This window comes from Salvia miltiorrhiza, chromosome 3 (genome assembly GCF_028751815.1).
Source record: "Salvia miltiorrhiza cultivar Shanhuang (shh) chromosome 3, IMPLAD_Smil_shh, whole genome shotgun sequence".
NCBI classification, from domain to species: Eukaryota; Viridiplantae; Streptophyta; class Magnoliopsida; order Lamiales; family Lamiaceae; genus Salvia; species Salvia miltiorrhiza.
Genome location: NC_080389.1, coordinates 22213078 through 22237655, shown reverse-complemented (window position 1 = coordinate 22237655; position 24578 = coordinate 22213078). Strand labels below are relative to the sequence as shown.

The 24578-nt window shown below is 43.5% G+C and overlaps 2 protein-coding genes and 1 long non-coding RNA gene across 5 annotated transcripts; all 3 read right to left on the bottom strand.

The window, feature by feature from the left end:
- Positions 1-763: 763 nt before the first annotated feature.
- Positions 764-1684, bottom strand: LOC131015622 (uncharacterized). The gene is made up of 3 exons (XR_009098608.1): positions 1495-1684; positions 1304-1411; positions 764-1215 (listed from the first exon to the last, which is right to left on the bottom strand). It is a non-coding gene; the product is annotated as an uncharacterized LOC131015622 (long non-coding RNA).
- A 3368-nt stretch (positions 1685-5052) lies between these two features.
- On the bottom strand, positions 5053-6989 carry LOC131015620 (zinc finger protein CONSTANS-LIKE 2-like). 3 transcript variants are annotated; one of them, XM_057944060.1, is made up of 4 exons: positions 6342-6989; positions 6079-6258; positions 5705-5833; positions 5053-5348 (listed from the first exon to the last, which is right to left on the bottom strand). In XM_057944060.1, exons 1-4 carry the CDS (start codon positions 6786-6788, stop codon positions 5250-5252), a joined length of 855 nt encoding a protein of 284 aa, XP_057800043.1. In that variant the 5' UTR covers positions 6789-6989; the 3' UTR covers positions 5053-5249. The 3 variants fall into 3 exon arrangements, with proteins under 3 accessions (XP_057800043.1, XP_057800044.1, XP_057800042.1); XM_057944061.1 differs by having other exon boundaries at positions 5053-5336; XM_057944059.1 differs by having other exon boundaries at positions 5053-5833.
- A 6966-nt stretch (positions 6990-13955) lies between these two features.
- LOC131018531 (uncharacterized) lies at positions 13956-15419 on the bottom strand. Its single transcript, XM_057947248.1, has one exon. The coding sequence runs from the start codon at positions 15417-15419 to the stop codon at positions 13956-13958; it is 1464 nt and encodes a 487-aa protein (XP_057803231.1).
- Positions 15420-24578: the final 9159 nt, after the last annotated feature.

The following is a 24578-nucleotide window of genomic DNA, read 5'->3' as shown; positions in this document are numbered from 1 at the left end:
GCACCGAGCGCGGCGGCTAGTTCGTCGCGCTTGGCCGAAGCCGGCGGAGGAGGAGGAGCGACGGTGCAGGACCTTCCTGCGCGGCTGAGCGAGCGGCCATTGAGTGGGGGCGGAGCAGCGCGGCGGACGGGCGGCGAGGACGAGAGAGAGAGAGAGGGAGAGAACAACGAGAGAGAGAGAGTGAGGAGAGAGAGACAGTAAAAAATTATGAATGTGTGGGGAATGAATTTGGGGCTAATTTTTTAATTTTTATTGTTAGGGGTAATTTTGTACTTTTACACAAAAAATGGCCAAATTTTAAAGTTTTTATTTGACTGGCCAATTTTTAAGTTTACTATATGAAAGTGGCCAATTTCATATATTAACTCTATTCATAACCTTATAATATATCGAGATGGTATCAATGAGATGCTGTTAATTACGGATCGAACTCGTTTTTGTCTTTATTTTTATGTCGCAAAAGTATTTATTTATTAATTTATTATTATTATTATTATTATTATTATTATTATTATTATTATTATTATTATTATATATAATCAATCTAGTTTATACACCATAAGTATTTTATTTTGATAATTGTATTTTGAATTTATTTCCATACGTCCTTATTTTTATAAAAAACAAGGGAGATAATTTGTTATAAGATAAGTAATTTGAATTTATTTCCATTCGTCGTTATTTTGAATTTATTACTTTGTTACGAAGTAATTGTAATGTTGTTTGAAAACATGAAATTAATAGTTGCTCAACATAACATAAATGTAAAAAGAAAGTGCAAGTGTAATTTTGTTCCTAAACATAGTTCAAACAAATAGTTCCAAAACATGAATTAAATAGTCCAAAACATAAAATTAATAGTTCCAAAACATGAAGTGCTGCTCAAGGTAGCTGACCCGACCGCCTCATGAACTCCTCGAATTGAGCCATACGCTGCTCGAGGGCCTCACATTCTGCTCGAGAAGCCTCTCGTTCGGCCTCACGTGCTGCTTGTCCGGCCTGAAGGCGCTCTTCCAGCGTGGAGATCCGTGTCTCATACAGCTGCTGAGACATCATGGAAGTGCCTGTGCTTTGAGAAGACCCCCTACTAACCTGGCTCCTACCAGCACTTCCAGTGCCGTAGAGCCGGGACCTGTCGGGCCGTACGACCTCCAAGTAGATCTCAGGCAGCCGGTCCTCTCGCCCAGTCTCAACAGCAATGCGACGAATCTCCGCCTAATTCAGACATAACAATTAAAAATTGTATTAAAATAAATACATTTCACTATGAATTACTAATATTTGATTAAACTTAAATGCTTACATCTAGTCTCTCATCCCTCGGTGATAGAAAAGTTCAATCCTCGCGCATGTGGAGGCGGAGGAAGGTGCTATAGTTCTGTGCAGCCGGGGGGAGTCCAATCTCCAAGCTCTGTCCATGCATGTTATTTGCGATATTATATATATATATATATATATATATATTACATATGAATTTATTTGATAATTACTAACCAGACTCTGCTGCAGGATACGAGTGGACTGAGACCCTCCCACGTGCCTGCTGATCCCTGTACCGGGTCCATCGGGCTCAGACATCCGGTTCGCACGTGCTCGCTGGGAAACGGCCTGAACAGCCTCCTGTATCCAGTATGCCTGGAGTCCTGTCCAGAATTCGGCAGACATCCAGAGGGGTCTATCCATCTCCCGATCTCTGTTCTGGTGCATCCACATTGCAAGTCTTATTATTCAATAATGACGTTCTATTTCTTCTAAACACATGGTTACGAGGTAAGAACTTCCGATGATTGTTAAACCACGATTATTTTTCACGCTTCGTTAGAGTGAAAGCTTCTGTATTCTCCATACAATGTGGACATGCCAATCTCCCAGCTGTACCCCACCCAGACAACATAGCGTACGCTGGAAAATCACTGATAGTCCAAATAAGAGCTGCCCGCATGTGGAAATTTTGCTTCACAGATACGTCGTAAGTGTTCGCACCTATGTCCCACAAATATTTCAACTCTTGTATCAGTGGCTGCAAGAATACGTCCAACTTCATCTTTGGATTAGATGGCCCATGTACGAGGACTGTGAGGAACATGAATTGTTCTTTCATGCACAACCATGGAGGCAAGTTATATGGTGTGACAATGACCGGCCAAGAAGAATATTGACGTCCTGATTGTGCAAAGGGGGCAAAACCATCTGTAGATAGACATAATCTCACATTTCTGGTCTCTTGAGCAAATTCAGGATAAACTGAATTCAAGTGTTTCCAAGCCGGAGAGTCTGCCGGGTGGCGCATAACCCCATCGTTTGTTGAAGTCGCATGCCAACGCATATTCTCGGCTGTTGCTGCAGATGCAAACAACCTCTGCAGTCGGGGCGTCAAAGAAAAGTAGTGCATCTGTTTGGCGGGCACCTGTTTCTTTCGACGACTTCCAGATGCACGCAAATTCTCCTTATATCGTGATTGGTCACAGAACATACAACTATGTAGCTAACTAGTTTTCCCCCAATACAACATACAATTATTAACACAACAATCGATCTTTTCCACGGGCAAACCCAAACCGCGCAGATTTCTCTTCGTACTATAGAAGTCTTCTGGACAGTTGTTATCCTTCGGTAAAGCATTTCGAAACATCGAAGACAACTGATTGTAAGTTCTCTCTGACATGTGACTTTCAGCCTTTATGCTCATGAATTGAGTCATCCAGGATAACTGTGAGTAAGTGTCACAGGATGGGTACAAATTATCGGTCGCGTTCAACATGTCGTAAATCTGTTGAGCATCAGGATTGGGCGGCTCCTCCAGATTTGACACATCTTGATAATTACTAGATCCAGCATGATCATGCACCATCCTTTCGTAGTTATTGTATGACCCATCATCCTCATCCATTACTTGGTAATTACTAGGTCCAGCATGTTCTGTCGCCATACACATCGGTGCTTCCCCGTGATAAACTCAAGTTGTGTAATTGTGGACAAATCCACGCCTAGTAACATGTTTTCTGACTGTAGGTACAGATAAAAAGGCTTCATTGTTACATTTCTTACACGGGCACCTAATGTTACCTACTCCATCTGTATACGCCGTTTGATTTATCACATAATCAAGGAAACTCTCCAGCCCCGTTTCAAATGCAGAATGATCATTGTATCTCGCATACATCCACATGCGATTATCACTCATTCTTGCAAATTCTAATTGAAATAAATAAATAAAATATCATAAATTACTTGAATCAAATAAAATTTCGACAGCATAACCCCACTATCCTAACTACCAAGTGCTCGACTCTACCAACAGCTATAGTGACCATAGTGGTCCTAATTTACTAAGCTTATACTAGGTCTACCCGGCCCCCCAATGTCGAAGAAATAATACAATACATATAAAGCAATAAAAAATAAAGTAATAAAATTTAAAACAATCATTTGTTGGGAGAAGATCCTTAAGAAATAATCAATTTCTATATATCCCAAAGGGAGAAGATCCATAAGAAATTGATTAAATTTATCCCACAATATATAATATCATATCATTTCATGATAAACACATACTAGCATACTTAAAATTCAATTAATCATACTTCATTTAACAAAATTATTTAACATAAATAAATCTCTAACAAATTCATACTTAAAATTAGTCATGCTTTATAATTAATCAAACTCCAACAAATTATTAATTAGATTGTAAAAACAAATTTAAAATTAATTTAACTAATTAAAATTAATCATACTTCACATATTATAAATTAATTAAAATTAATCAAATTAACATTAATTAGATTCTAACAAAATAATATTAGAAAACAAATTTTAAAGTAATTAATCATACTTCAAATATTATAAATTAATTAAAATTAATCTAATTAATATTAATTTTAATCTAACAAAATAATTAATAATAAATCAAATAACGAGAACGAAAGCGTACGGTAGTGGTCGGCGGCGGAGCGGTGGCGATGGCGGTGTCGGCAGCGGCGCGACGTCGTTCAACTGAAATGTTAAAGAAATTAATAAAATGAGATGTGAAAGTGAGAGATAAAGAGAAAGAGAGAGAAATAATACCTGCAGGGATGGCTGGCCGGCGGCGGCGACTGTGCGGGGGGGGGGGGGGGGGGGGGGGGGGGGGGCAGGGAGGGGGTTGAAGGGTTTGAGAGGAAGTCTGCGTGAAAAGGGGATCTGGATGTTAATTTAATTGCAGAATTACCGGCGGCAAAATGCCGCCGCTAATTACCGACGACAATGCCGCCGGTAATCTGCAGTGAATTTAAATTTGAAGTTAAATTAAATTATTTTGTAAATATCGGCGGCTCCCCGCCGGTAATTAGCGGCGGCGACAATGCCGCCGGTAAACAAAAAAAAACGACCCGCCTTGTTTTGCCCTTCGTTGGGCCGCCGGTAATTACCAGCGGGAATTTCGCCGCCGGTAATTTCGCCGGTATTCGGGCGTTTTTTTGTAGTGCAAATAATGTCATTTACACGATTTGAGTCAAAATGCGGGTTTAGATCAGGATTTGGGTACGGGTCAATTCAGGTGTACGGTACATCCGGGTGTACCCAAGACCACCTCATCATATTATTGTAAATAAATTTAACAATTTTTTTTCGTGAATCAATTGAAAAAGAAATTGTGGCAAATGTTCTTGATGGTAAAAAAGTACTCCACAAGTCCACATGCATCCCAATCACCCGTGCCTTTTCTTACGTTGCCAAGGCAGAAAAGGTTAAACTGAAATCAGAATCAGAAATTATTTTGTACAGCAGGGACATGGTCATGCATAGGGGAGGATCTAGGTATTCCCTATAAGATTCTCTAATAAATTTAATCTCCATATATATCTCCAATATGTTTATTAATTATCTCCTGTATTCAATCTCTTATATTATTTCATCTGTTTATTCCACTTGTGATAATACGATATCGTCACTACAATGTAAAGTTAGTATACAAGGTAATTCCCTTATTGGTATAGCAGCAGAAGAGAATATATCTACGTGCTGCAAAATTTTCATGCAATAGGAATATATGCAAGTATTAATTCCTGCAGATAATCATAAACCGGGAAACCTCAACTTATTATTAATTTGTTTTGGGTTTCAATATATACAGATTGAGACGATAATAAGATAAATAACTAAAGAAAAAAAACATCGGACTTACTATTACATTGAAATAGACATTAGCCGCACCTAACTAAACTTATTCAACTTGGTCACTTGGATCTTTCTAATAAAAGTGTAGCATTTTAGAATCTATAGTTCTGATAGTGCACGTTGAAGAAGGCTCTCTTTGGCGCAATTTGCTCCTCGTCTTCTTCGTGAAGCCCTTCCATCTGCAGATTTGTCTGAATTCATCATAAATTCACAGCTTGATTTAATTAGTTGCTCATGATAACTTATTATATCATTTATATTGCCTATTAAATTATAAAAATGATAGGGGACCATCGCCGCCGTTTGCTATATAAAAATTTCTTGTGACATCATTGTAAAAATTTATATAATAGTGATGGTGAAAAACTAAGTCGCGATCGTGACCATTTTAATATATATAAATCGATGTTGTCAAGGTTGGTAAGTTCAATAAAAGATTCGACAAACCAAACTTTCCGACTAAAGGAAGGTGATGTTCATCTTTATGCAAAAAAAAAAAAAAAAAGACAGAAAAAGAAAGTTTTTTTTGAGGGGAGAATATTATTACCCAAAGCTCATCATCATCTTCATATCTCTGAAACATTGATGCCTTTGGAATCTCTCCGGCTTCATCGTTGCGGGCGAAGCGGCCGCGTATCCTCGGCCGTGTGTCGGCTAGCGTTTTCCGGCAAGCGTACTGTTTTGATCACGTGACAAAAAAACAGAAATGTCATTCACCATTCTTCACTGCAACAACCACATCAACATGCAGATTTAACCGGAGTTCTGACTTCTACGTAGGATTAAGTGTGAAAACAAAATTCTAGTTGTGTCCTAATTCTAAAAAAGTAATGTTGATTAAAAATTGAAATTTGAGTATATATTTGGTGTATTTATAGACAACTAATCCTGATTTTATATTAGTGTTTGTAATATAATTACCTTAATAGTCTTGTTGAAATTCCTTTGAGTCCTCTTAGCTCTGTATCGGTCGATCCTCTCCTTCCTCTCCTCGGCGCTGTAACGCCCTACCTTGAAATTGGCTTCCTCCATGAACGATTTCTCCGCCGACAGCGGGCTTGAAGACAGCACGCTTCTCGTTTGCATGCTTGTTTTCATTTTCTGAAAAACAGAGGATTTCATCACTACAATCTCTTTTTCTTAAAAAAAAAACAATTGTAAAAGAGAGAGAGAGAGGAGCGAACTTGGAGATCGCCGGTGCTGCAAACTCTTCTGATTTGGCCGGATTGGAAGGCGGTTTCCGGCGAGGAGAGGATTTGAGTGTGCTCGAGAACGCTGTCGAAGTGCGGTCGGAAGGAGAAATCGGCGCGGGAGTTGTCGAAGCTGCTGCTGCTGTAGCTCCTGTGCATTAGCTTCAATGCGGTTTCGTGCGGTGAGAAGGAGTTGTTGTTGAATCCGAGCTGGCATTCCTCCGTCTTCACCTCCGGCGCGAGGTGCGACAGCGACAGATTCTGGAGCTCGGCGCTGGGCGGCGACGACGACAGCAGAGCCGACGCCAATTGGTGCAGACTGGCGGCGCTCTCATCGTTTTCCTGGAAGATTCCGAAGGCGTCGATGGCGGCGGAGTCGAGGAACGGCGAGAATTGATCGGAGTAGAAGGAGTTGTCGAACACATACATATCCGAAGACATGGAGCAATGAAATTCGAAAAAAATGTGGGCACGGGGTGAGGACAGATGGGTCTTTTCTTTAATCAAACCTCTTGTCCGTAGCTGGAGCAAGATGACAAGAATCCCATTTTCCACTAGTTTTCTCTCACACGCACTAGTTGTAGAAAGAGAAGTGCAATTTGGGGTGTGGGAGGGAAGAGCTTCGACGAGGGAACGACTTGAATGCTCACTCCACTTCGTTTATAAAGACAACCAGATTTGCGGGAGAACCCCCTCCGTTGTTTCTTTATTTCTAAAACACCCCGTCGCTCGCACAAATACCAATTTGCGTCCATCTTTTAATCTATATTATTTTCATATTATTAATTATAGTGTCGATGGACAAAAGTAGCTAGTTTAAGACTTACATACCCATAAAAATAAAAAGGCAAGTTTAATAGCTAAAATCTTATAAAATGACTAAGTTACCTTAAGGGTCAAAGTCAAATAACATACTTCTCTATTCCCTCACTCTTCCCTCTCTTTTCTGCTTTTAGGACTTACACACCGAGGAGTTCAGAAATACCTGAAGAATTCCTAAGAATTCATCAATTCGTCGCTGAACAAATCAGCCAACTTCAACCCTTCATTTCAAGCCTCGAACGTTCTTCAATCGTATTATGCCCAGAAATACGACTTCTTCTTCATCAAAAGAGCTTTCCGTGGCCGCCTGTTTCACCTCAATCGGAGTTTTGTAGAGGAAGTTATGGCCGTTCTTCGGAGACTGCCATAACTTGATTTCCTGCGAAAATCTAACTCCAGCTCTGATCTTCTGAATTGTATCCCGCTCAATCCCCAACGTGGATGGACGACGATCTTCAAAGATTCCTCGAAGAAAACATTCCCTCAACAGGCGCCGCTCAGCTCTTACAGAAAACCTAATTTTGTAATATGAAATTACGTATTACGTTTGGTCTATTCTGTTCTGAGAGCTGAACTGTATTTATAATTATAAATACAGGATATGGGCCAGACTTATAAGTTAGGTTATTTTTCTCGTATTGGGCTCAAGAGTCTTTGGGCCAACCCAGGGATCAAATACAAGGAATAAAGATGGGCATCAAATGAATTAATTCTTATGATCAGCCCAGATCATAATTAATTCATAAATATTAATTCATTCCACTAGAGAATCAATATTGACTTACCCCTTTATTGTCGATGATGAGTCGGGGCTTGTATTTAGACTTATCGAACCCCCGTATTTAAGATATCCAACATCATTAATTAATTAAAGCTTCTGACAGCTTATATTAATTAATTTCTTATTGGTGAAGCTTAACATTCAAACCTAGATCTAGATAAATCAGAAAGGTGATCGGATTAACCTGTTTGATTATATGAGAAGAAAACTTGCTGTAGACTTGCAGATGAATTCCTTAAAATATTCTCGCGTGCCTATTATAATGAATTACATGGAGTATTTATAGAGTTACATTAGGGCGAAGGGTAAAAAAGACTTTACAGATCATTCACGTGTTCTACATGCGGTGTACGATCATGATTTTCTATCTACCAACAAACTTTTCTAACTAATTTGCAGCTTTATGCTGAACGTGTGGTCCTCCTGCCAACACTGGTTGCTTCCGTTTTTCATCTGCGCTGACTTTATCGGGACGAGCCTTCATCTGCGCCGACTTTATCGAGACAAACCTTCGTCTGCGCCGACTTTATCGGGACGAGCCTTCGTCTGCGCCGCCATTTATACAGGGCGTAATTGAACCCTTCGTATGTGTCGCCCTCTGGTCTTATCCGCGCAACCATCCTTTTAATCCTTGTTCCCACTGGAGATGTTTCCTTCTTTGAGTCCTCTCCGGGTATTACCTTGAGGTTGAGCCGTCTCTTCTAGTCTGCGCAGACTTTCGTCTGCACTGCTGACTTGCTTTGACAATTGTGTGATGCATCTACGCTTTTTGAACCAAGTATCTCTAGAGCCCAAATCGGCGCTGCTGACTCTCATCTCTTAGTTCCTGTGACAACCCGATATTTCTGGAATAAGATGGCTGATGAGATCCTTACTCCTCATCAGCTACTCCCCCCTAGTCTACGAAAAGAAGTTTTTTGAATTTTCGTAGTTGCACTAGGCTTTTGACGCTTTTCCATCAGCGCAGGGTTTTCTCTTTCTATGACGTCTCCTCATTTAATGACTGACACGTTCACTATTTCCCGTACGTACTTTTTCGTAGCCCCCGGTTCAATCTAAGCCCTCTATTCTCAACCGCCATCTCGCGATGCGATCTGGACCCTTCATTTTCTGCACACATATCAACCCTAATGATTTCCCCCCCTTCTCGTCCCTTTGAATTCCCTTCTTCTATAAATACCTGTCATCTTCTTCTTTCTTTCTTCTTCTTTTTCCCTCACGTTCCTCTGCGTTTCATCCCTGCTTCAGTTTCTTTTTCTTTTCTGTCGGTCGCTCCCCTTTCTCTTCTTGCCTTCCCCGTCGCTAGGTAGGTACCCGTTCTCTCCTCCCTCTGATTTATAATACTTTACTCTCTTTTTCCGGCAATCTTTTCATCGTCCTCCTTTCCCGCTTCGTACCGTCCCTTCTTCAAAGCTCTATACCATCCATGGCTGCCGCGGAGTCCTAACTTCCCCAATCTACTCTGCATGTCTGGGCTATGAAAGCGATGAGGGATGTTCTCAGTATCAACGTCGTCGATCCGGACTTTAAAGTTCGGATCCAAAATCCGACTGATCCTGACTCCGATATACCTGACACTCATCGGGGCATTAATCCTGACGTCATTTCGATCTGGGTGCATCAAATTGATGCAGGATTGCGAATCCCTCCCTCTCCCTTTTTGATTGATGTATGTAATCGATATGGAATTCCTTTTTTCCAACTTTCTCCTTCCTCTCTTCGTCGAGCCCATTTGTTGCACATAGTCTGCGCCGCTAACAATTATCCTTACAGCGCCGCCCTATTCCATAAGACCCATGTCTTGAAACGGACCGGGTCCCACTATAACTTCACTTCCAAGTCCGGGGGCCATATGGCCTTCATGAATAAATTGACCTCCTTAGACAAAAAATTTCACGATAAATATTTCTTTGTCCAAACCCGACATGGCTCTTGGCCAGACATTATTGGCGCCGATGCTCAAATTTAATGGCATCGCGCCAAACATCTTTCCCTGTCTGGTTCCGAACGTGTCACTGATCTTGAAGATAGCCTTCTGAAACCATTAGCTGCGGCCCGCAATGCTAATGTTCTGAAGGTGAAAGAGCTAGTAACTAGGCCTTCTGTCCTAGCCAGCGCAGGCTTATTCTCCCGCTATCCTTTGTCTCTCGCGGGTATTAAATGTGTTGTTGGTATTTTATATTGGTGTTTGTTCTGTTCTGTGTCCGTATCTACGTTTTTTATCTTATTGATGCTCATATCGTCTCTTGAAATATGTTTCTGATGTGTTTTTCATGTGGATTAATCTATGCTAGGTATGGATGCGTGGAAAACACCTGCACATGGCGTCATCACCAGTTTTAACTTTGTTCAGACAGGAGCTAACCCATCTACTCCAGCGGCGCAGACCGTTGGCAGCGCCGCTCAAGCTATTGCAGCGGGGTCTTCAGCTTCCCGTCGACCCCAGCACAGTCCTCCTCAACTTCGCGATGAGGAGCTGGGCGATGAGGATACAGGGGATAACAATCCCCTGATACAAAGAAAATGAAAGGGTGCCCCGACTAAGAAGCAGCCCCAACAAAAGAAGAAGAAAAGGGCAGCGACGCCGGCGGCGCAGCCAGAAACCACGCAACTGATCTCAGAGGATGCCGACTCCTCTGGGGTGGGCATGCCCCTCGTACCCTTGCAGACCTGACCGGCGAAGAATGTCGGTCTCAAATGATCGCCCAGATTGCTCGCTCCGACCTCCAGGCTCGGGAATCCTTGGGACGCCAGCAGATGGCTGACAACCTTGTGCTGACGATTGGGCGGTAAAGTGTTGTTATATGTTCTCTTTGTGTTGTATTTTACGAGCGTTCCCTTAATTTCTCCTCTACATTTTCTGCGCAGGCCAGGGTTGAGTGTCTGGCCTACTCTCGGAGCCTTCTCCTCGCGGAGGGCGAGATCCAGGCCATAGATAAAGAGTTCTTGGCGGCGCTGGCTAGATGTACTCATGTCGAAGAGGAATCTCGCCATTTGCGAGAAGAAAACTAGAGATTGAGAGCCGAGAGACTATCTATTGACGCGGAGCTGGACTATCTATTGACGCGGAGGTGGTCCAGGTTCGGGAGGAGCTAGCGCGTGCGAATCGGGAGAAAGTGAAAGAGCTCGCGGCGATTACTCAGGATTGCTCGTAGAAATTGTCTGCCCTCGAGAAGGAGGTCGTGGCCAAGGAGAATCAAGCCTTTCGGTGTGGAGCTGATCAATATCGGCTGCGCTATTTTCTTTCTTCGGAGGGTCATGCGTTTCTGCGCATCATGCTGATGGAGACCATCAATGAGTTCCTCCACACCCCCGAGTTGCTGAATGCTGCAGCGCCGGCGTTGCAATGGCTCGTTAGGGAATCGACCCAGGTCACCCTCAACTTGACACCAGCCTCTCCTGAACAACGGACTTTGTGTGAGAATGATGCGGTGCTGACTGCCATCGACTCGGGTGGCCTTGGGGGAATTCTGGGTATCAATGCTGACATGCCGAGGACTCTGGAATGGTGGCTCCCGGTTTTAGACAAGGCGATTCGCTTGTTTGTAACGGGATGCAGCGCTGACCCATTGCCTACAGAGCCCTTCGTGAGGACACCTTACCTCGACGCTATCCGCTCTTGTATTTGATCAGTTCGAGGTAACTTCCCAGGTGGCGGGGTGTTCTACGAACCAGCTCCCGTAGTTGTACCGGCGCCGACATCTCCGGCCCATGAATCTGCGCAGCGTGAACCCTCTGGCGGCGGTGGCAGCAGCGGTGCAGATGAGTCTTTGCAGATGGAAGATCCCCCGGCTCCGACCTCCAATCCCTAGATCTTTATATGTTTCCGTGTTTGGTTTGTAAAAACTTTGAATATTTGTCTTGGATACTTGAATTTTTGTGACAACAGATTGGCGTAGCCTGTTTACTATCTGTATCTAGATGGATCTTTCTTATCTCTTTTCTTCATGATATCTCTCGCTTTTTCTTGTCTTATAAATGTTGTCTGCTCGTAAATGTTGGTTGTTATTTCGCATTTTTCCCGTTGTTGTCGTAATCAAACGTGCTAGGATTGAACTTGTTATGAGTATGGTCGGCTTTTCAATTGATGCTTCCTGTATCGGTGCGTATTTGTGTCCCCTACCTCGATAATGGGGCTTCAACTGGGTGATTAGTGTATTGTGCTAACCTGCGCAGACTTAAAATTACTATCTGCGCCGCCCATAGATCTGGATCACCGTAGTTCCCAATTCTCGCAATTTATGCCTTTGTCATATTATTCACGTTTAACTTGTGCGATTTACGCCTTTATTCTGCGATCAATGCCTTAGATTTTGCAATTGATGTCCTCGCAGTGCAATTAATGCCTTAGGTTTTGTGATTGATGCCCTCATCGTGTAATTAATGCCTTAGATTTTGCAATTGATGCCCTCGTCGTGCAATTAATGCCTTAGATTTTGCAATTGATGCCCTCGTCGTGCAATTATTGCCTTAGATTTTGCAATTGATGCCCTCGTCCTGCAATTAATGCCTTAGATTTTGCAATTGATGTCCTCGTCGTGCAATTACTGCCTTAGATTTTGCAATTGACGCCCTCGTCGTGCAATTAATGCCTTAGATTTTGCAATTGACGCCCTCGTCGTGCAATTAATGCCTTAGATTTTGCAATTAATGCCCTCGTCGTGCAATTAATGCCTTAGATTTTGCAATTGATGCCCTCGTCGTGCAATTAATGCCTTAGATTTTGCAATTGATGCCCTCGTCGTGCAATTAATGCCTTAGATTTTGCAATTGATGCCCTCGTCGTGCAATTAATGCCTTAAATTTTGCAATTGATGCCCTCATCGTGCAATTAATGCCTTAGATTTTGCAATTGATGCCATCGTCGTGCAATTAATGCCTTAGATTTTGCAATTAACGCCCTCGTCGTGCAATTAATGCCTTAGATTTTGCAATTCATGCCCTCGTCGTGCAATTAATGCATTAGATTTTGCAATTGATGCCCTCGTCGCTTTTTTGTCTGCGCTGTCGCAAAGGCCTGTGTTAGAAATCATGCTGAAGAAAATGTAAGAGGCAAATTTTCCCTAAAACCATAGATCTTTATTGATGATGACCATGGTCCCAGACCTCATTAAAACCACTGTGGAGAAAAAGAGTATCTGGTCTACATAGTGACAGAACATATTTGAGGTTTACACATAGAATTTCTTGAGATGGTTGATATTCCACGGCCTTGTGTGAGATCTCCCCTCTTGATCAGACAAGTGATAGGCTCCGCCTCCTAAGACTTTGGTGATAATATAAGGCCCCTCCCAATTAGCTTCAAATTTCTCGGTGGTCTTTAGAGCATCCGCGCACTTGAGTACTAGGTCCCCTTTCTGAAGTCGGCGCTGCTTGACTTTCCTGTCGTATCCTGCTTTGATAATACTCTTATACTTGGCTGCTCTGATTTGGGCCTCTTCTCTCTTCAAGTCTATCAGGTCCAGTTCGAGTCGGCGCAGTTCTGCATTCTGCGCTGGATCATATGCACAAATTCGATGTGACTCTAACCTTACTTATGCAGGTATGACCGCGTTTGAACCATAAACCAGAGTGAACGGAGCTTCTCCCATTGCTATTTTTGGCATAGTGCGTAGTGCCCATAAAATCGTGTCCAACTCTTCTGCCCACCGTCCTCTACTCCTTTCCAACCTTTTCTTGATGCCCTCACAGATAGTGCGATTAGCCAACTCTACTTGGCCATTGGCTTGTGGATGAGCCACTGAGACAAATCTTTGCTTGATGTCCATCCTTGAACAGAAATCTTCGATTCTTTGGCTAGTGAACTGGGTTCCGTTGTCTGATATTAAAACTCTTGGCACCCCGTATCTGCAACAGATGTTCTTCCAGATGAATTTTTCGATGGTGGCCTCATCTACCTTTGTTACGGCCTCTGCCTCTACCCATTTCGAGAAATAGTCCACCGCCACTATCTGGAAGCACTTTCCTCCGGGTGCTGTCGGTAGTTTGCCTACAATGTCAATTCCCTATTTGTCGAAAGGGTACGCTGCATACATTATCCCCATTTCCTCCCCTGGGGTGTTGATCCTTGGCGCATGCCTTTGGCAAGATTCGCATTTCTTCACGTAAGCTTTGGCGTCTTTGTCAATGCCGGGCCAATAAAACCCCGCTCTGATGATTTTCCTGGTCAGGTCCTTGTATCCTGCGTGGTTCCCGCAGCAACCCTGATGAACCTCTTTTAAAGCAAACTCTGCCTCTTTCGGTGACAAACATTTAAGGAACGGATGTGTAAAAGATCTTTTGTAAAGTTGATCCCTGATCAGACAAAAATTATCATACTTAGCGTATCTTGCGGTGTCTCCCTCCATTATTTCCCCTGTTTGTAAAAAATGAATAATTGGAGCTCTCCAGTCATTTCCAATTTCAACCGCGCAGACTTGGATCACTGAATTCTTCTTAGGCTCAAACAGGAGTGTGATTTCATTGTTCCATGATTGTTCGACGGCGCTGGCCATCCTTGCCAATAGATCAGCTTTTCGATTCTCCTCTCGGGGTACTTGAATTATTTCCAGTTCTTCAAATTTTTCCTTGATTTGTTGCATCTGATCATAGTAGGCCCTCATTCTGTCATCACGGACTTCGCATTCACCCCTTAACTGCTGGGCTACTAGTTGAGAATCGGTCTTGATGATGGCTGTATCTGCTCTGAGCTCTTTCAAGATGTGGGCGGCCCTTATCACTGCCTCATATTCTGTCTCATTATTTGACAATTTGTCCTTAAATTTAATCGCAAACTGGTAGGTTCCATCTTCCGGTGACTCAATGTATATTCCGACTCCACACCCCTCCTTGGTGACGGAGCCATCGACCTGTGCTGTCCATGGTCCTCGCAGCGGCCACCTTGTGGTTTCTTGGATGAAATCGGCCAAGGCTTGCGCTTTGATGGTTGTGCGTGGCTCGAATATCACATCATATTCTCCCAATTCGATGGCCCATTTTACCATTTTCCCAGCAAGGTCTGGCCTCCCCAAAATTTGCTGAAAGGGCAGCGCCGTTCTGACGATAACTTTGTGTGATAGAAAGTAAGGACACAATTTTCTTGCAGTAATCATGATAGCGTAGGCTGTCTTTTCTGCTGCAGTATATCTAAGCTCGGCTCCCTGAATGATTTTGCTCACAAAGTAAATTAGCTTCTGAATACCCCTTTCTTCTCGGACTAGCACAGTACTCAGCGATTCTACCCCCACTGAAGTGTATAGATACAACGGTTCCCCTGGCACCGGCTTGGTTAAGATGGGTAGCTCCTTGAGATAGTTCTTGAGGTCTTCAAAGGCTTGTTGGCACTCATTGTTCCATTCGAACCGGCTTCTTTTCCTTAGAATTTTGAAGAAAGGCAAACTTCTTTCCACCGATCTCGATATGAATCGACTCAGCGCAGTTATCCTTCCGTTCAGTGTTTGTATTTCTTTAATGTTTCGCGGTGCTGTCATGTCAAGAATAGCCCGAACCTTGTCTGCATTTACCTCTATCCCTTCAGGTGTAACCTTGTATCCCAGAAATTTTCCCGACTAGACCCCAAAAGTGCATTTGGCCGGATTAAGCATGAGCTTGTGTCTTCGCACTACCGAGAAGATTTATTCTAAGTCATCTTCATGTGTACGCGCTTCGGCGCTGCGCTCTAACATATCATCTACATAGACCGACACGTTCTCCTTTAACTGATCCTTGAAAATTTTGTCCATCATTCTTTGTTACTGTTTAGCCCTATTTTGTGATGAATTTGTGGGTGTTTACATCTTATATTGACTTTTATTTTGGTCTCTTTCACTCAAGAGTTGATTGATTTGAGCTGTTGTGCTAATTTTGTTGTCTCAGGATTTTATGCTCAAATTGATTGATATGTGGACAAAAATAAAGTCAGGATTTAGTTGAATGGTCTGAATAAGAATCGAAGTCCATCTCGATACGAGTTCGTAGGCGAAAACGGATCTAAAATCCGACTTGAAACGAGGGAGAACGGACCAAAACAAAAACGCTGCGCATTGCAGTGGCCGGCGCCCGCCGGGAGGCGGCGCCCGCCGTGTCCATTCTGCGAAGGGCATAGGCGGCGGCGCCGCCGGGCGGCGGCCGCCGCCTGGGCGGCCATGGCCGCCTGCGCGGTCTGCCAGTTACGTTTTTTAGGGTTTAAAAACCCATTTTTTAGGGTTTTGGGCGCCCATTCTCGACCCATCCAGCCTCCAACTGTATTTTCACTTTATTTTCTTAGAGTTTTGGTAGGGAGAAACACATTAGAAACTCTCGGATTACGCTAGATCGTCGTTTCCTTTAATCAATTGTAAGTTCTATCTATTGATTTACCGAATTCTATAAGCTTTCTTGGGAGTTCTTTTCCTAGATAATTGAACACGTTTACTTCATGATATTTAGTATTGATTTATGCTTTGTTAATCTTATTGCCTAGTTAGTTTAGTTAGATCGTTGGTTGATTTGTTTCCGTAATTCTCCGTTGAATTTATGTTGCTTTTCTTTACAAGTTCTTTAGGATTAATGATGGCTAATGCTTTCCCTTAGTTGAATGCTTGTTCTTTTATCTCGCCTAGATAATTGTTGCCTATGGTTGTTGATTTTATTATTGCTTTCTTGATTGCTAGTTTAGAACCCTAGGTTATTGGCTTTCCTGCGTTCTTAATCTGCTTCCTATCTTTCGCCTAGATAGATTTATATGCTTTCTGTTGATTCTGCATTAGATAATTTACAAGCTTTATTTAATTACGCCTAGATTTAAAGAGAGAGTGTCAGACCCAATCTACCCGATTAGAGTGTTTAGGTTTCCTTTCTGTTTCCTGTGAGTAGCACAATTGAAGCCCTGCTAAGCCTTCCTTGAGAGACGACTTGAGTCACCTTACCGCCCTAGGACGACCTCGTATAAATTCGAGTCCATCCGCTAGGTGTTTTTGGATGAGTCAAATTTTGGCGCCGTTGCCGGGGAAGGCTTTAGGCATTTGATTGTGTTGCATTGTTTTTCGTGTTTATTTTTGTTTATTTCTTTTGACTCGGTTTTTTTTTTTTTTTTTTTTTTTTTTTTTTTTTCTCCCTCCGGTGCGTTTGATTTGGTTTGCTAGTGTTGTGTATGCAAGGTCGTCGTAGCTTGAAGAGAAAGCTAGTGCCTTACTTTGACAACATTCACCGACCTCGTGAGGTCCTTTCAAGCCTGGAGGAGGAGTCCGAGTCCAGTTCGAGGAACCCTGTGGAATCACAGTTTCAAGAGGAAAACTGTGAAGAGAGAATTGCTTCCAATCCCATCCTGGAAGCCGTTGAGGAGACGCTTTCAGAGCACTCTGAAGGAGAAGAAGAAGAAGCTCGGCCCAATCCTGACCAAGAAGCAATGGCGGAGCAGAATGTCCAGTACATGGGAGATTTTTCCAGGCCAGTTATTGGGACCACTAGCACTTCTGCGATAGTGCTTCCCACGGCGGTCCGGAATTATAATCTGAAGCCCAATGATTCAAACCTGCTGCCGCTCTTTTATGGGATGCCCAGTGAGGACGCCTTGCAGTTCATCCGTGATTTCTGCACCCAAGTGCAGACCTTCCCACTGCTGGAACTCACCGAGGATCAGTTGAGACTCAAGTGCTTACCCTACGCACTCAAGGACCGGGCGAGAACGTGGTTACTGTCCCTGCCGCCGAACTCCATCACCACATGGGGAGAGGCAAGTGAGAAGTTCATGCTCAAGTACTACCCTAATCACAAGACTCAAGAGATTAGGAGCCAAATAATGAACTTTATGCAAGGAGCTGACGAGCCTTTCCACGAGGCTTGGGAGAGATTCCAAGAGCTCCTCCGCCAGTGCCCACAGCACCAGTTAGCACCCGTCATGTTGATGCAGTTCTTCTATGACGGATTGATTCAGACGGCACAGTTTATGGTGGACAGTACAGCAGGGGGCAACATTGCTCGGAAGACAGCTGATGAGCTCAAGGAGATTTTCAACACACTTGCAGCGAGTTCTCAACAGAAATCAGCTAGAGGAAGGAGGGTTGAAGCCAATGCAGTAGCTCCCAACAATGAGCTTCAGAAGCAATTAGCAGAATTGATGAGGCAAGTTCATCACCTCAAGATGAACCAGGCAGAAGCCCCACCAGTTCACGCGCCACCAGCAGAAGGATGTGGAATATGTGGCGATTTTGGTCATGGAACCAACGCGTGCCATCGCATGGGGGGATTCACACCTGAAGGAGAAGCAGAGGTCTATGCTGCTCAGAGCTATCCGGGGAGGCCTCAATTTGAACAGAGGCCTATCTTTAATCAAGGGCAACAAAGCTCCAATTCGGGTTGGAGAGCTCAGCAGCAGAACTACACTCAAGCTTATCAGCAGCAGCAGCCCCCGCAGTATCAGCAGTATCAACAGTTCCCTATGCAACAAGGGAATTTTCAGCAGCAGCAGCAATACCAAAATGCCTCCCAACAGTGTCAGAAGCAAGCTCAACCGCAGAAGCCGTCTCTCGAGGACACCATGCAGTCCTTCATGGAGATGACCAAACAGAATATGGAGTCTCAGAGTGCTACCATCAAGCACCTCGAGACTACAGTTGGGCAACTTACAGGAGCCCTAAATCAGCTGCAGCAAGAACAGCCAACTGGGAAGTTCCTAAACCAGGACAAACAGCCGCGTCAAGCTCATGCCGTGGCGGTAATCAAGGAAACTACCGCAATAACCACGGGGAAATGGAGAAGCAGAACCGTGCAAGCAATCAAGGCAACCCAATGCCCCAGTGAGCCACTGCCACCTGTCACTGTTGTACCAGACCAACCACCACCCAAGCAAGGAGATCCAGGTAGCTTTATCGTTGATATTAGCTTAGGAGGGGTTGAAAAGGTCTTGGGAATGCTTGATTTGGGCGCGGCAGTCAATTTGATGCCGCTTGATATTTTTGAGAGGTTGGGAAATAAAGAGCTGAAATGCACGAACATTAAGATAGAACTAGCTGACGGCTCCATTAGCAGCCCACGAGGCCTTGTCGAGGATGTTGAGGTAGTCGTGAGGGGGATTAGTGTTTTAGCTGACTTTGTTGTACTTGATGTGGGAAAAGGGATTAGAGGCGAGAATGGGCATCTCGTGCTACTTGGCCGACCCTTTATGGCTACCACCCATACTCGCATCGATGTGGGTACGGGAACTGTAAGTATTGTAGGGGCAGGTAGAGCGGTAACATTCTCAGTTTTTGATAAAAAACCTACTACCCCCACTTCCTTAATTCAAAACTGCTCTTATGTTGAAACAGTTGATGCTTTGGATGAGGATTGTATTGTGCAGGAATTCCTTAATAAGTTTCAGGAGGAGGACGAGATTGTGGAGGAATTCCTTGCTACCTTGCAGGATGAAGCTGACATTGAGCAGGAATCTCTGGATAAGCTGCACGAGGAAGGTGATATTGAGCAAGGCTTTCTGTGTGCCTTGCTCCTAGAAGAGAAGCTTGATGAGGTTGGGTCATTCAATCTCGTGGGATGTGTGGATAGAGGGCCATCCCAGGATACGAGCATGGAGGACTCATTTGGAGGACCCGCAGCTGCAATTCAAGAAGATGTGTTTACAAGGGCGCTAAGGCAGCTGGAGCTTCAATCGGATTTTGGTTAAGGGGTTCTCTTAGTCGGGCTGGCGACTTAAAAACTAGCGCTGCATGGGAGGCAACCCATGTTTTCTTGCTTTTTCTTGTTTCATTTTTCTTTTGTTTTGTTTGTGTTGTGTTTTGTTGCTTCTGCTGTTTGGTGCAGGTTGTTGCGTTGGAGACTGCTTGTTCTATGGATGAGAGAGAGGCAGACATCGTGGGACACTACAGACTCACCACTGGATCGGTATTTAGGGAAGTTTCCTCTTTCACCTCTCTTTTTGTTTGCACTGAGGACAGTGCCAGATTTTAAGTGTGTGGGGGGGGTGTTTGTTGGTAGTTGTGAATCCTGTGGGTGTCTTTTTGTTGTGTTCTTGGGCTTTCTTGTGTGGGGCGAATGGTCCCCTTGTCTTGATTTCATGTTTGTTTTAAAGTACACATCGCATGTTGATGGTGGTTCACTAGCGATTCTGGTTTGTGATTTGTGTTGATTGTTGTCCTTGTCTCTTGTGATAGATATGTTCCCAGTGTGGTGTAATTAGTTTAATGTTTGGATGCAACACCCTGATGAGCAACTCTTGACGTGATTTGTCCGGTAGATGCTAGGGGGAGTGTTTTCATTGCAATTTCCTAATATCTTTCTCTGTGTTGAAATGTTTGGTTGGTTGTTGAGTACTTGATAGCTCTGGGTCTCTGCTCCTCTAATAGTATCGTTATGAGCATGGGAAACCACACGAGAATGTTTTGGACCACCTCCAAAAATGTCAATCTCGTGAAATATGGCCTATCTATTAAGAGAAAAAATAACTTGACCCCAGAAAAGAGAGTGAAATGTGAAAAGATGAAAGAATGTGAAAAAGGAACGAGATATGATTATAAAGGAAATTGCATTAGGAAATTCACCCCTAGCGGAGAATTGGGTCTGATCGGATTGAGTTGTATCATCTTGTTGTTGCATTTTAAACCTTAGCTTTGAACACTTGATTGAGAACATAGATATCTAGAAAGACTTGGATTTGTTGGTGTTTTGCTTGGTGAGTAGAATCGCTTGTGGATTTCCATTTGATGTTGTGATTGTTGCTTGAGGACAAGCAAGGAATTAAGTGTGGGGGGGTTGTTTAGCCCTATTTTGTGATGAATTTGTGGGTGTTTACATCTTATATTGACTTTTATTTTGGTCTCTTTCACTCAAGAGTTGATTGATTTGAGCTGTTGTGCTAATTTTGTTGTCTCAGGATTTTATGCTCAAATTGATTGATATGTGGACAAAAATAAAGTCAGGATTTAGTTGAATGGTCTGAATAAGAATCGAAGTCCATCTCGATACGAGTTCGTAGGCGAAAACGGATCTAAAATCCGACTTGAAACGAGGGAGAACGGACCAAAACAAAAACGCTGCGCATTGCAGTGGCCGGCGCCCGCCGGGAGGCGGCGCCCGCCGTGTCCATTCTGCGAAGGGCATAGGCGGCGGCGCCGCCGGGCGGCGGCCGCCGCCTGGGCGGCCATGGCCGCCTGCGCGGTCTGCCAGTTACGTTTTTTAGGGTTTAAAAACCCATTTTTTAGGGTTTTGGGCGCCCATTCTCGACCCATCCAGCCTCCAACTGTATTTTCACTTTATTTTCTTAGAGTTTTGGTAGGGAGAAACACATTAGAAACTCTCGGATTACGCTAGATCGTCGTTTCCTTTAATCAATTGTAAGTTCTATCTATTGATTTACCGAATTCTATAAGCTTTCTTGGGAGTTCTTTTCCTAGATAATTGAACACGTTTACTTCATGATATTTAGTATTGATTTATGCTTTGTTAATCTTATTGCCTAGTTAGTTTAGTTAGATCGTTGGTTGATTTGTTTCCGTAATTCTCCGTTGAATTTATGTTGCTTTTCTTTACAAGTTCTTTAGGATTAATGATGGCTAATGCTTTCCCTTAGTTGAATGCTTGTTCTTTTATCTCGCCTAGATAATTGTTGCCTATGGTTGTTGATTTTATTATTGCTTTCTTGATTGCTAGTTTAGAACCCTAGGTTATTGGCTTTCCTGCGTTCTTAATCTGCTTCCTATCTTTCGCCTAGATAGATTTATATGCTTTCTGTTGATTCTGCATTAGATAATTTACAAGCTTTATTTAATTACGCCTAGATTTAAAAAGAGAGTGTCAGACCCAATCTACCCGATTAGAGTGTTTAGGTTTCCTTTCTGTTTCCTGTGAGTAGCACAATTGAAGCCCTGCTAAGCCTTCCTTGAGAGACGACTTGAGTCACCTTACCGCCCTAGGACGACCTCGTATAAATTCGAGTCCATCCCTGCTAAGCCTTCCTTGAGAGACGACTTGAGTCACCTTACCGCCCTAGGACGACCTCGTATAAATTCGAGTCCATCCGCTAGGTGTTTTTGGATGAGTCAGTTACGTGGCTCCCGCGTTTTTGAGTCCGAATGGCATGCTCAAATATGCGAAGATCCCTGCGCAGACTGCGAATGTTGTTTTGATAACATCGTTCCTGTGCATCTTAACTTGATGGTACCCTTGGTAAGCGTCCATCATCGACAAAAGTTCGCATCCTGACGTAGCGTCCACTAGTTGATCGATTCGTGGCAATGGATAACAATCTTTCGGACAAGCTGCATTGAGGTCCCGATAGTCCACGCACATCCTCCAGGTCTTGGCCTTCTTTTCTACCATAACAGCGTTGGAAACCCATTCCGGATATTGAACTTCCACAATATGCCCAGCTTTTAGTAGCACTTGTACTTGTTCCCGAATAGCGGCATCTTTCTCAGCGCCGAAGTGCCTCGTCTTTTGTTTCACTGGCTTAATTGTGGGGTCTACGTTCAATCGATGTTCAGCCACTTCTCTATCAATCCCTTTTAAATCTGTCGTGCTGAATGCGAAGACATCAGTGTTTCTGCGCAGACAAGCGATTACCTTTCTTTGCAACTCTGGTTCCATATGTGCCCCGATTTTGGTAGTAAATCCCTCTTTATCCGTGAAAAGTTCGATAACCATACACGTGTCACTGGTGGTGACGAGGGGGATCTTGTCATTTACCCCCTATAGCTCTGCGATTTCTTTGCGCTCGGGCTCTGAGACCGTTGATTTATGCCTAATTGTTCTAATTTTAGGGGTTTGCATGTGCTTATTTTAAGTTAAATCTTCTGGAAATTGATGCGTTTTATGGTCTATTTTATGCTTTGCAGAAGATTTAGGTTTTCGAGATGAAGAGTGCAAATCTTGGAGAATTTGGGCTAAGAATCATGTGTTTGTGCACACTCTAGCATGGAAGAGAGGCAAAGCCCCCGTGCCAGAACCGAGAAGGCCGCGCCAGAGCTAAAACCCCGCGCGGAAGTCAGGCCAAAGAAGTCAGGCCAGAGGAATCGAAATGCCAGAGGAGTCACCAGCCAGAGGAGTCACCAGCCAGAGGAGTCACTAGTCAGAGAAGTCGCTAGCTAGAGGAGTTAAAAGTCAGAGGAATCGAGAAGCCAGAGCAGAAGAATCACCTATTCCTCTGCCGAGAAGCGCCAGCATCAGAGAAGTAAAGTCCAGCGCTCGATAGCAGAGAACTCACCGTTCCTCTGGCGAATGCCAGAGAGGAAGCGATTCCGCTGGAGACCCATTCCTCTGGCGAATGCCAGAGCGAAAGCCATTCCGCTGGCGAGAGCCCCGAATTCGGCCGGAGTAGGAGTGTTCCCAGAGCGCGCATTGCAGCTGGAAGTTGCCTTATTTTGCACGATTCTATTGCCTTTAGAATTCTTCTTTGCATGGCAACTTCCATGGTGATCCATAGGGAATTGAAGTCTATAAATAGGGCCATACTTTTCATTGTAATAATCAATCTTTTGCCCTAGTTTTAGACGCCACCTTGCGATTTGTTGGCATCAAAAGCTTAGGAATTTCATTGCTTTCTTAGTTCGAGGTTTTTAGTATTCTAAGTTAGATTTTAATTTCGTTTTTAGTTTAGTTCTTGGATTGTGATCGAGTGACACGATTATACGTTCAAGACAATTACGGTATTTCGTATTTAAATTCAATTTACTTTCGTTTAATCATGTTTACGTTTTTTGTTTATGCTTTCTTTTCAATTATGCCATTTAAATTATGCACTTTAGTTTCACGCCTAGATTAGAAGTCTCTAAATTTACAAGTCTTTAATTTCTTAAGTTAGGTTTAATTCGAGTTGTTTAAATTATTGCCTAGGCTAAGTTTAAGTTCAATTTACGTTTAAGTTTAAGTTACGTTTTTAAATCAAAACCTTTACTGCTTTCTTTTATTGCTTTTTCTTACGATACTACTAAAAGCCCTTAAAGACTTTCCTTGAGAGATGACACTGGGTCAACTTACCATCGCTAGGATGTCCTTGTTCTATTGCAAGTCAACTTAGAGGTGTTTCTAGTTGAGTCAAATTTTGGCGCCGTTGCCGGGGATGGTTTTAGGCGTTTTAGTTGTGTCGTTTTATTTGCTTTATTTAATTTCCAGTTTTTACGTTTTTGTTTTTACTTTTCTTTTCTTTCCACCCGGTGCGTTTCACCCGTGTGTTAAGTGTTGTGTATGCAGGGACGCCGTAGTCTGAAAAGAAAATTAACGTCCCCGCTGGATAACACTCGAACACGTACTAGAGCAGACGCATTATACTCTGACTCTGATTCCGAGGATAGCGCTGCAAGCCTCGCCAATTCCAGCTCTGACTCCGATCTTGACGTTCCAGAGCAAACCGTAGTAGAGGAGGCATCCAGCTCTGACCAGCCAGAGCAGACCACAGCCACGGCAGAACACACTAAGGAGGAAAAGGCCAGCTCCGCCAATTTTCACACTGAGCAGGATCTACACGAGGAAAAAGAAGTCATGGCTCAACATATGGAGTACATGGGAGACTTCACCAGGCCGGTGATTGGAGATACAAACACGTCGGCAATCGTGCTCCCCGCTGGTGTTCCACGGGATGCCAAGCGAGGATGCGCTGCAATTCATCCGGGATTTTTGCACACAAGTGCAAACAATCCCTCTACTTACTCTTATGGAGGATCAACTCAAGCTCAAGTGCTTCC